The sequence below is a fragment of the Trachemys scripta genome, chromosome 8, assembly GCF_013100865.1.
Source record: "Trachemys scripta elegans isolate TJP31775 chromosome 8, CAS_Tse_1.0, whole genome shotgun sequence".
In the NCBI taxonomy this organism is placed as follows: domain Eukaryota; kingdom Metazoa; phylum Chordata; order Testudines; family Emydidae; genus Trachemys; species Trachemys scripta.
The window spans coordinates 55,344,053-55,353,670 of record NC_048305.1 but is presented as its reverse complement, the minus strand read 5'-3'; the positions used below and the strand labels follow the sequence as shown (position 1 = coordinate 55,353,670).

At 49.5% G+C, this 9,618-nt stretch overlaps 1 protein-coding gene across 1 annotated transcript in view; it reads left to right on the top strand.

Moving 5' to 3' along the window:
- The first annotated feature begins 6,352 nt into the window (after positions 1-6,352).
- Positions 6,353-9,618, top strand: part of COLGALT2 (collagen beta(1-O)galactosyltransferase 2) — a 97,055-nt gene continuing 93,789 nt past the window's right edge. Inside the window, exon 1 of the mRNA XM_034780003.1 lies at positions 6,353-6,750. Coding sequence (XP_034635894.1) covers positions 6,521-6,750 — 230 coding nt within the window. The 5' untranslated portion in view covers positions 6,353-6,520. The remainder of the gene's footprint in view (positions 6,751-9,618) is intronic.

The window sequence follows — 9,618 nt, the reverse complement described above, 5'->3', positions numbered from 1 at the left end:
GCCTTGACTCACGCCGCACCTCTCCTGGAAGCAGCCGGCACCATGTCCCTGCGGCCCCTGCAGGAGGAGGGAGTAGAGGGTTCTGCGTTCTGCCCTCGCCTGCGGGTACCTCTCTCGAAGCTCCCATTGGCCCCGGTTCCCCGTTCCTGGCCAATAGGACCTGCGGGAGTCTGTGCCTGCAGGTGAGGGCGGCGCACAGAGCCCTCTGTCCCCCCAGGGGCCACAGGGATGTGTTGCCCGCCCCTTCTGGGAGGGGCCCACAGCGCCACAGGAAAGGCAATCCCGTGGGCCAGATCCAAAGCCCTGACAGGCTGGATCCATCCTGCGGGCTGTAGTTTTCCTACCCCTGGTCTATCCCCTTTCTGTCCCATCTCATTGCAGTGCTTACCACACAAATAAACTGTGGATGACATTAAATAAATGCCACAAACCAAGAGAGAAATGCATGACATGCAGCAAGCAAACACCACTATGGACAGGTGGGGAGAGGAGGATTAGGGGAATTGAGAGGGAGAAGGAGGTGGAGGAAGGGATGAGGGGAATGGAAGGAGAGTCTATATTATACTAGTTATATAATAGTGTTCTACATGTTCAGTTGCCATACAAATATTTACCAATCATTTTTCACTACAGCCATGTAAAGTAGTATGTGTGGAAGGAATGGTGATGAAGGGAAGTGGGGAATAGAGGACGATGGTGGTTGAGGGAAGTAGATAGAGAAATTCAAGGTAAAGGAGGAAGTGAATGAGAGAGAAGCAATGACACAGAAAGGAGGGGAAGAAATAAAAAGAAACAAAAGGGAAAGAAAGGAAAAAAAGCAAGAGTGAGGAGGTCAAAATGGACAGGAGAAGAAATGCTAAAGGAAAAAAAGAGAAAGAGAGGCTAAATTGAGGGAGGATTATGGCACAAGAGTTGGTAAAATGAAAAGAGAAAATAAGTAAAGACAAAATCCTGACAATGTGCATAATAACAATTAGAATGAAAACATCACTGGGAAAGAGAGACTATATGGATAGAAAATATAAAGCGAGGGAAGGATGAGGAAGGAAGAATCTGAATAAAGGCAATTTGGCATATTTTATTAATTTATTTAAAGTTTGTACAATCTGTGTAGATTCAAATTATATAGATAGATATATATCTCATCTCTAGAAATAATCACCACTGATTCCCTATGTGAATGGGGCTTCTACAGTCCAACGCATGCTAGATTTTCCTTTGCAGAAGTTGGCAGCTCCTTGCTTGGCACCTGGCTTGTAGAATTTCAAATACTGGCCCAAATTAATCCATCCCTGGTTAGGAGGCATTAAAGCACAGCTGGGTTCTGGTGTCTGCTCAGTATGCAGCAGCATAAAAAACAAATATATAGTTGGTGCATTAAGAGAATATTAAAGAACAAATGGCAATGACATAAATTAAACAATTAAATGTCCCCTTCTAGGGCATTGTGCCCGTTTTTAGTCAGCCTATCTCAAGAAAGATGTGGCAGAGACTGAAAATGACCAGAGCCAGGCAACTAAAATGTTTAGAGGGAAGGCACGGACTAGAATTAGTTAGCGTGGGAAAAAGAAGAACAAGAGGGGACTTGACTGAGGTATTCAGACTTAGGCTGAGCATAATGGAAAAATGAACAGTCCCTTCTCTTATCTTGTTATGATGATATGGTAACAACTGGGTCCATTGGTGAAGGATAAATAAAAGCACATCTCTGTTTTTTCAGCATTTAATCAGTGTGTGGATTACACTGGTGCAGGAGGTCACTGAGGGACCAATCCTGCTTCTCTAATTCTGGCAATTTTGAGGAGCTTTGCCTGTCTAAGAAGTGTAGCTTTGATAGGGCACATACACCTTATTCCCTTGTGACCCATGAAGGAGCTGAAACCTTTCAGTGGGCACAAAAGAGGTGGCTGGTTTTGAAAGAGCTATCAGACCTGGAGGGAAGAGATGGCAGCTGTGGCTTGTTTGGCTCCTGGACAGAGGAATGGACAGCTGTGCCTCCTAGGTATGGAAAAAATAGAAGAAAGTAGAGGCTTCCAAGGCCTGTGGGTGGTATGTTCCTAGCAGGGGAAGGAAGCTGCTCTCCAGCTGATCCAGGGAAGAGCACACCTGAATAGGTATCTGGGGGAATTTGCTGCCTGCCTGAACTAATGGAGACTATGGTACTGCCAAAAAGAGTACCCATAGTCAAACTGTTCCTGTCTGTTTGGTATGGACACCTGGAGTGGACTCAAGAAAGCTGCCTGCATTTGTTTTATTTCGGTGGGACCTATGGCCAAAGGAAAACCGGTGTGTTGCTTCATCCCGGACAGAATAGTTGAGTTTCCCAGCCTTTTTTTAAACCTGCTTACACAGGTGAGTTCCTCAACCCTTGGAGTGACTAACAGCCCTGTTACAGCACAATTGGCTCTTGAGTCAAATGCACTGGCTGGATTTTAAAAAGCAATGGGATATTTTTGACCACTAATAAACAAAACAATTATATGAGTTGTAACAGTAGCTGCTGCCTCCTGCCTTGTATCAGAAATCTGACCTTTTGTAACCCTGACCCATGTTATTGGGAGTAGGAAATGAAGTGGAGTCTGACTCCTGTGTCATACCTTTATTATACATGGATAAACACACCTCATGCTTATGAGGGAATTGTTCCCATTTACCAACACAGCACAGCTGGCCTGTGTGTGTGCATGTGCGTGTGTAGGAGGGGCGGGGGAGGCATTGAAGAGGAGCTGCCTTCCTTGAAAGCATCAGATGCTGCTGGCGGCAGGATAGTTTGCTAGACAGTCTGATTCGGAATGGTAACTCCTGTTCCAAAAGGACCTTTGATGCCATTAACAAAACATGAGGAAGCAAGTAATGTAAAAAGTGTTTAAACCACACATGGCTTTTGTTAAAGTCATTGTGTTGTGTAGCTAAAGCCATGCTCAACCTTTTGAAAACATCCCATAGTGAATTAAGTGAAATAGGTTAGAGCTAGGTTGTCCCTTTACATTTAGCTCTGTGCTGGGGAGGGGCTGTGCTGCCCAAGGAAGGAATTGTGTCTCTTTTTCCCTGCTCTGTTTCCTCTTGGGAGAGAGTAATCTCTATTACTATGGCACCCACCCTGCATTAGCTCAGCTGTGCTGGCTCTGAGTTAAGTGGGTAGGGTCAAGATTCCCCCCACTCAGCGGAGCAGGAGCACCAGGTGCTCAAGACTTTATCTTAAGAAGGGCTTAGTATCTGTAATGTCTATTCATTTCTGTGGGAGCTGTGATTACAATGGGCCCAGATCCACAATCTCACACAGTACGCTCTCGAATGAACACACACAGGAAAATGTTAAAAGACAAAAATGCCCTAGCACCTGTGGGTGAATATCCTTCACAAAGCAATCACTCCATAATTGACCTATCAGTCTTCACCCTCAAAGGAAGCCTGCCCAACACTTTCAAAAGACAAGCCTGAGATCTTAAATTCATAACTTTACTAAAAATGTATCTTAATAAAGACACTGGATTTATGGTTTATTACAACAATCTGGAACCCACTAACCCCCCCTTTCTGTCCAATGACTACAGGGGTGTTAATGGTCCACTTCACCTTGAGTGTCCCTTAGAATATATGCTAACTACTTACGCTAAACTATCTGTTCAATCTTGTATTTAGCTGTCACACTTTGAAGAAGACCTGACCTGAAGAAGAGCTCCATGTAAGATCCAAGACTTGTCTCTCTCACCAAGAGAAGTTGGTCCAAAAAAAGATATTACTTCATCTACCTTGTCTCTCAGATCCATAAAAGTGTTTAGGCTCCTAGCTTCTATTTAGGAGCCTAGATATCTTTGTGGATCTGGGCATATGCTCCTATTAAGATCGTGATCCCCAAATATAAATTGTTATAGTCGGTGTTGTGTGGTCATAGTGTTAAACTGTCATCTGTTGCACTGATGGTCCTTTCAGGGCCATTCATGAGAATATTTCTGGAGAGGGTGAGTTAATGAAATGCAGTGAATATTTTAGTGTTTTAGCTAATTTCCAACTTGGATAATTGCATTCTGCTTATCTAAATTTCCTCCTGCAGTTTGTTTTAGATACAGTGTATTAGCTCATTTCATCTGGATATTCGGAGGCATCTATTTGTAAAACACTTTGTACAAAAATGCAAAATAACTTCCTTTCCTCAGTTGCTATGAAGTATGACTGTGGAATGTGAATTAGCTACTACCTTCTATCCCAGAGATAGCACAGGTATGTGGAGTAAGAGAACCCTGTGTACCTATTGAGGCCCTGGTGATAGGCAGGAGCAAGCCCACCCGCATCTAAGGCCCCCCTTCCCCAGCCTAAGGGAAGGAGCCACTGGACTCAGGCAACAAAAGATTACGGGGGGACAACAAAGGAAAAATCAGGGACAGGAATGTCAAAAGCAGGGATCCGGAGGAGGACAGAGAGCAGAGAACTACAAACAATGCTCACTGCTCCTCAAAGGCATCCAGGGAGCCAGTGCACACAGTCCAGAGGAACTCTGCCCAGAGATGTGACTTAAGGGAAGATCAGAAGTAGGCCCCACAGTTGCAGAGCGCCTCCCTGTCCAGCTTCCTCCTCCTGGTATGGTGGACAGCCACCTGGGCCCGCACCAGGAGGAGGTTGGTGAGGAGGTCTCGTGACTTTGTGGGGCCACAGATGGGGTGTGCATAGATCAGGGAATGCAGGGAAAAATGCAGCAAGAACTGAAGAAGGTTCTGGAGGAGCCGGAAAAGGGGCTGCAACATAGCACATTCGATGTAGATGTGTGCCATGGTCTCCCGTTCACTACAGAAGGGGCAGGTGTTGGGGGAGGTGGCGAACTGCTCAAGGTAGATGCCCATGCTTACTGCTCCATGAAGGAGCTGCCAGATAATATCCCCAGCGGGCCGTGGGACCAGGGTGGAATATGGACTGGCCCATTGGGGTTCCTCGCTCTCCATGGGTGGTAGGAGGTCCCACCACTTGGTGTCAGGATGGGATACAAGGGTGAGGAAGTGAAAGGTGTGGAGCATGAACGTGTATAGCTGTTTCCTAGGCATGGTTCAGAGGTGGACCAGCTGCATGTCACGCAGATGGCTTAGGTGGTGCATAGGGAGTGGGCAGGGAGGCTCACCGGGCAGAGGCCCGAAGGTGAACTCTGGAGGGTCAGGAGTGAGGGATGGGCGGGGAGCACCCCCACAAGGATCCACTTCAGGAGAGCCTGGAGGTGGGTGGTAAGGCTGCCATCACATCCTGGAGTATATGATGGGGGAGTATATGATGGGGGACATGAGGAGTGGAGAGCCCCATGTGCCAGCTGAGTGCCAGGGGATCCACCCAGTCCTTCTGGTTGTAATCCAAGACCAATCTCTGGCACACCGAGGGGGACTCTGCCACCTGCACACCAAAATGGAGGTTGTGTTGAATATGTTCTGCAAGGAAGTCCTCCCCCTTGGTGGCTGCTGTGGACCTGGTCGCTGAGACTAGCTTCCAGGTCCTGAATTGAAAAGACCGGCATCTCGGGGATGTCTTGGAGGAGACCCCTTGGATCGAGGTAGAAGAGTTGCCGGTCATATCGGAGGCAGCGGAGGAAGGTGTGCACCAGTACACTCCACACCAGACTACCAGCACCATAAAGGAGTCTCTGAGGGCCTAGAGGTGGAAGATGTGGAGCTGACTGCTGAGTTCCGGAGCAGGCCCTCCTGTCCACTCTCCTCCAGGGGGAAGAGATCCCTGTGTCCCTGTTTTAACTGTGTACGGTTCTTTGGGATGAAAGGTGCAAAATGTTTCTTTTAAATGTTTACATGGTTGGGTTGGTGTTTCCTTTGTTAAACTGACCTCTTCGCCCTTGCCATGCCACAGGCCCAAACTGCAAAGCACTTCAGTGGGATTTACAAAGCGCTTCAGTGGGATTTAAACTGTGTGGAAGGGGAGCCTATGTTATAAAACACAGGGTGCAATTATAAAATAACAATGGTTAAGTAGAAAGGCTGGATACAGACACTCCTTTGCATCCAGTACTTTCTCTGAAGTCATCATGACTTTTGGGTGCACAAGAAATATGGGGATCGAGCGGGCACTTGATGACAGCCTTGCAAAATTCTGTTTGCCCAGCTCAGGGGGCTTTGGTTTCTTTTCTTTTTTGGACTGGCTCATAAACGATTCGATTTTGTTCTAATCTCATGGTAAGGCCGGGCGAGTAAATTTCGGGGCTTGGTAAAAATATTCACAACTCGTTTGGAAAGCTGCTTTGTGGGGCTGTTCTTGAGCCCGAGGGGGAGCGGAGGGGACACAGCCCAGAAAAAGGAGGGTTTTAGTCGCTCAGAGGCGAGGCGAGGCAAGAGCTGGGGCTGTGTTGCTTGACCCGGGACGGCTGGAGCCAGAGGGAGGTGAGCACACGGGCGTGTCGTGTCGTGTGTGCAGCCCCAGCCCCCTCTCCATCCCGTTCAGCCTGCCCACCGCGAGGACCTGCAGTCCCCCGCCATCCCCCAGTAGCGAGGCTCTGCAGGCTGGCGGCTTCTCCCGGGACTTCACGCTCCGGAACATGGCTGCGCTGCCCGCTCTCCGGCTGCTGCTGTGCTGCTTGCTGTGGGCGAGGAGCGGGGCCAGCTTTCCCGCGGAGCCGCCGGAGGGCTCGGCCCCTTTGCCGGAGTCCCCTTTGCAGAAGCCCACCGTCTTCATCGCCATCCTCGCCAGGAACGCTGCCCACGCGCTGCCCCACTGCCTCGGCTGCCTCGAGCGGCTGCGCTACCCCAAGAGCCGGCTGGCCATCTGGTAAGTCGCGGGGCGGGGCGGGGGAGCCTGGGGCGCCCCGCTCGGGGGCAGTGCGGCGGGGGAGCTGATGGCCCTGGCCCGGGCCAGCGGGAGGACGCGCTGCTTTGTGGGGGAGAAAAGTTTCTGGGCAGCTGCCCTCAGGAACAGGCAGCGTCTGTCTGGCCAGTGCGCGGGGGAGAGAGGTCCGGACGGCAGCGAAAGGGGGTGGGGGCCGGGCACGGGAAAGGGGGAAGTAGTGCAGAGGCTAGGAGGGAAGGGGTGCAGGTTCAGGGCAGAGCCTAGTAGGGGGTACAGGTTAAGGGGGCAGTGCAGAGGTCAGGAGGGGTGCAGGTCTCGGGACAGTGCAGAGGTCAGTAGAGGGGGGCAGGTTAAGGGGGTAGTGGAGAGATCAGGAGGGTGTGTGCTAACGGGTTAAGGGGGAAGAGGTTGGCAGTGCACAGGCTGAATTGGGGTGCAGGTAAAGGGGAGACAGTGCAGAGGTCAGGAGGGGTGCAGGTCACGGGACTGTTCAGATGTGAGTAGAGGGGGCAGGTTGGGGGGGCAGTGCAGAGGTCAGGAGGGGTGTAGGTTAAGGAGGGACAGTGCAGAGGTCAGGAGAGGGGGGCACGTTAAGGGGGGCAGTGCAGAAGCCAGGAGCATAATGATAATAAAGCAAGGGAACAAGTAACCTGCTGCCTCCAGCGCTGCAGGGATTGAGGGCAGTGATTTTCAAGCTTTTTTCATTTGCAGACTGCTACAATATTTCAAATGGAGGTGCAGCCCCCTTTGAAAGTCTTAGCCATAGTGTGCAGAGACCCAGGGGTCCAGGGACCACAGGTTGAAAACTGCTGATCTAGGGCAAGGTGTCTTTGTCTTTGCTGAACATGTGAGGGTTCCCTGAGGACTCCTGATACCCTGAGCAAGAGGCACTGCACCTCTTCAGGCAAGAGGTATCAGCCAGGGGCTTCCCTCTGATCCTTTTCTGTGCTGTGATTTCCTAGCCCTAGCTGTTCTACTGGAAACGAGGATCCTTCCCTACTGCATTGGCTGGGATCAGGACGAGAGCAAAGCTTTGCCAACCCTTTGTGTTCTTAGCTGTAAACTTTCCCTGGAGCTCCTGCTTCCTATGGAGAAAGAGATTTCTTGGAAGGAGCTGACAGCGTGGCTCAGACTCTCAGGGTAACTCCGCCCCATCCATGCTAAGAGGGGAGGGCTTCAAAATTAATCCCCTTCTCTGCAACCTCCCCACACGGCTTGATACATTAAACCAGGTGCAGATGTCCACTAGGCTCTCCGGAGGAGAGCAGCACATCATCCCAAACTATGGAATGTTGTATTGGCTATAAAGGCCATGAACACACTGGAGGTAGATAGGCAATGATGTGTTTGGGAGGGCAGGGCAAGGCACATAAAGCGAAGCAGGAATTACAGCTCATGTTTTAACAGCCAAGGAAAACTTTGACTGAAACCACAGTTTTGTTGCAGGTTTTGATGGAACTTTGCCCACCTGCAAGCTTGATTGTTGGGGAAAATGCTTGATTCTTATGCAAAAATCCAGTCCTGGGGCCAAAATGAAAAACCAAAGGCTTTTTAGAGACAAATTGCTATTATATTATTGCCATTATTATACCGATTGAACTGCTGCACTTCAGTTATTGGAGAGACAAGGTGGGAAAGGTAACAGCTTTTATTGGACCATCTTCTGTTGGTGAAAGACAAGCTTTCAAACTACTCTGAGCTCTTCTTCAGGTCATGTTCCTTAGTTATATTGAAGTATTTATGATGTGATGTTAGGCGTGCTTAAAGCATATATGAATAAGTGCCTTTCAGTATCTGTGTAAATCCAAATAAATGAAATAAATAACATATCTCAGTAAAAAGAACTGATTTCTTAGTGCTAGCTAGCTCTTAAATATTAGTATTTTGGGGATGTCCTAGAGGTAGCATTTGCCTGGGTTGGAAGGTGATCATGCTTAATAGGTGCTGGAGGGCATTGAACAGAATATATCCAATAGCATTGGCAAGATACATTAAGAGCACCATAGCTCATGAGCAGTGTGGTAATAAAACATATTTTGTGGGAAAGGAAGAAATTGGCCTTGAATTCAGTTAGCCTGCTGGTATTTGAAAGGGAAAAAATCCTTTCTACTCAGCCAGACATTAGTTATACATGATTGGAGCAACAGAAGCTGGTAGATAGGATTCTAAGAAGTCAGAACTTTTGTGGGGCCAAGATTTAAAGTAAGAAATGCTGTTTTAGAGCTTGTACCTGATCCAAAGTCCTTTGAAGTCAATGGAAAAATTCTTCTTGATTTCAGTGAGATTGGATCAGTGATTCAGGAAGGAAGACTAGATTTTTAGGCCTCATCAATACCAATGGAAGCTTGCATTAAATTACTTAATCAAACATGGACAAATATCCCTATATGCATTTCAGGGAGATAGTGGTTATTTACCTTTAAATACTCTACAGGTCTCTACAGAAAATTAGTGACTAAAGATAGGGTTACCATATTTAGTGCCTCCGAAAGGAGGACACTCCACGGGGCCCCGCCCATGCCCCCCGCCCCAACTCCGCCCTCTCCCCAAAGTCTCCGCCCCCTCCCCTGCTTCCCGCAAACATTTGAGTCGCGGGAAGCCTGAAGCATGTAAGGGGAGATGTGGGGGGAGGAGGCGCGGCCCAGGCTGGCCCCCCCGGCGTTTCTAGCCTGGGTCGGCTCGGGCCCTGGGGTGCCGGCCCCCCGGCCGACCACCCCCGGCCCGCCCAGCACTGCGGTCCCTGGCCCGGCCCCCGGACCCCTGGCCGAGCACCCCCGGCCCCCGGCACCGCACCGCCGGTCCCCAGCCCGGCCCCCGGCACCGCCGGCCCGGCCCATCCGATCTACAGCT